General features: G+C 37.3%; 1 protein-coding gene across 1 annotated transcript in view; it reads left to right on the top strand.

Annotated features, from left to right (window-relative positions):
* Positions 1–1,749, top strand: part of LOC107662597 (photoreceptor outer segment membrane glycoprotein 2-like) — an 8,299-nt gene that overhangs the window by 1,971 nt on the left and 4,579 nt on the right. Inside the window, exons 3-4 of the mRNA XM_016452671.1 lie at positions 106–356; positions 1,021–1,024. Coding sequence (XP_016308157.1) covers positions 106–356; positions 1,021–1,024 — 255 coding nt within the window. The remainder of the gene's footprint in view (positions 1–105; positions 357–1,020; positions 1,025–1,749) is intronic.

Raw genomic sequence — 1,749 nt, 5'->3', positions numbered from 1 at the left:
TTTTTCATTTTTGGGTGAACTAACCCTTTAATAGATGTAGACAAAGTCGCGTTGTTATCAATGGAATTTACAAAATTTAACAATTCCATTTTTTTTTCTTACTAGCCGTCTACAGAGCAATGTGGAAGGAAAATACTTAATGGATGGAGTTCCCTTCAGCTGCTGCAACGTCAATTCTCCTCAGCCATGCATTCAGTACCAAATCACCAATAAATCCGCCCACTATAATTACGACTACCAGACAGAGGAGCTCAACCTGTGGATGAGAGGATGTCATCAGGCTCTGCTAGATTATTACACCAACATCGTGCATTCTATCGGCCTCACGGTTCTGATCATCTGGCTCTTTGAGGATGGTTGTGTCTATTGCTTTGGCAATATGCTAGGGAAGTATTGAATATATAGTCAATCCTATTCAATACTCTCATATTCGGCCGTCAAATGGATCCACCTAGCAATTCAAATTTTTTTTGCATCGCAATACCCTTTTTAATGGGTACTCTATTCATTGCCATTTTACGAAACCTATAAATTCAGTTAATGGTATATGATGTCGTAAACGTAAATATGACCATGGATGTCTTAAATTATGTTACATATAATGGTAAATTAGTTCCTTAACTACTCAGCACACTAACACACTTCTTACTAACACATAGTAATCAAATGAGTGTTCCTGATACAATTAAGGTGCAAAATTTCTGCAAAATTTTGTAGGCAAAAAGATCCATTGTCAAGTGTAGCAATACATCAAGCATTACTCACAAATAAGTTATTTTGAAAAGCAAGCAGCTTTCTGATGGCCAATGTAACCAGTTCATGTAACAAGCTTGAGAAAAATCTAAGTGTGAAATCTGTGTGCAAAATCTTTTGCCCACTTGAGAAATTCCTGCTTGTGTAGATTACTATTGAAATGACTGGATTTCACCTGGAAAATGTTGTTGAACAATGATCGCACCTTTACAAAAATCTGGATTGTGATGACACCAGTCCTTAATTTATCAAATTTGTTTGGCTTAGCAGTGTTCCACAAGTGCTGATAGTTGAACAGCACTGGTAGGTGGTTAGAAGCGACCTTCTTTATGAGTGAGCCATTGAATTATTCACTCAAACCATTTGAATGCACGGGGTTCTTTCTACTTTGACTTTGTTTCGAACCATATTCATTGGTGGAACAAAAACAGACTATTCCTAAAATTCAAGTTACTTCTGTTTTATAAAGTAATTGCATTCATGCCATGGAGGAATGATTCCAACTTGGAAAAAGCATTCACGCCCTAATAAGGCCAATTCACACTGCACTGATAGACGCAGACAAACAGCAACAGACACTTGTTTTGTCTGATTAGTGTGTTACCCCTGTCAGCATCTGTTGGCGTTAGTCGGTGCTTGTTTTTGCCAAATGAACATGTTGAATCAATGTTTGTCGGGTCTTGGAGCATCTGAGAAGTGGCTTACTGTACTCGATTGGCTGTTGCCGTTTGGTCTGCGTCTGTTTGTGTGTTGTGAATTGGCCGAACTTACATAAAGACTCAAAATGACAATGGCTTCAGCGATAAAATGTAGTTAAGTAGTTACTTCGGAATATTTAAGTTTAGTACTTTCTGTGATTGGCTACTGTTATGTCTTAATAATGATCGCTGAAAATAAAGACGTGTATATTAATTACGGAAAATACACAAATTAATTTTGCTGTTAATAGCGTTGCCATTGAAACACATAATTCCGAGTTCAAGGACGTCAACAACT

This window comes from Sinocyclocheilus anshuiensis, unplaced genomic scaffold (assembly GCF_001515605.1).
Source record: "Sinocyclocheilus anshuiensis isolate Anshui unplaced genomic scaffold, SAMN03320099.WGS_v1.1 scaffold715, whole genome shotgun sequence".
NCBI lineage: Eukaryota > Metazoa > Chordata > Actinopteri > Cypriniformes > Cyprinidae > Sinocyclocheilus > Sinocyclocheilus anshuiensis.
Note: the sequence above shows the minus strand (reverse complement) of the source record. Positions and strands in the feature narration are given on the sequence as shown.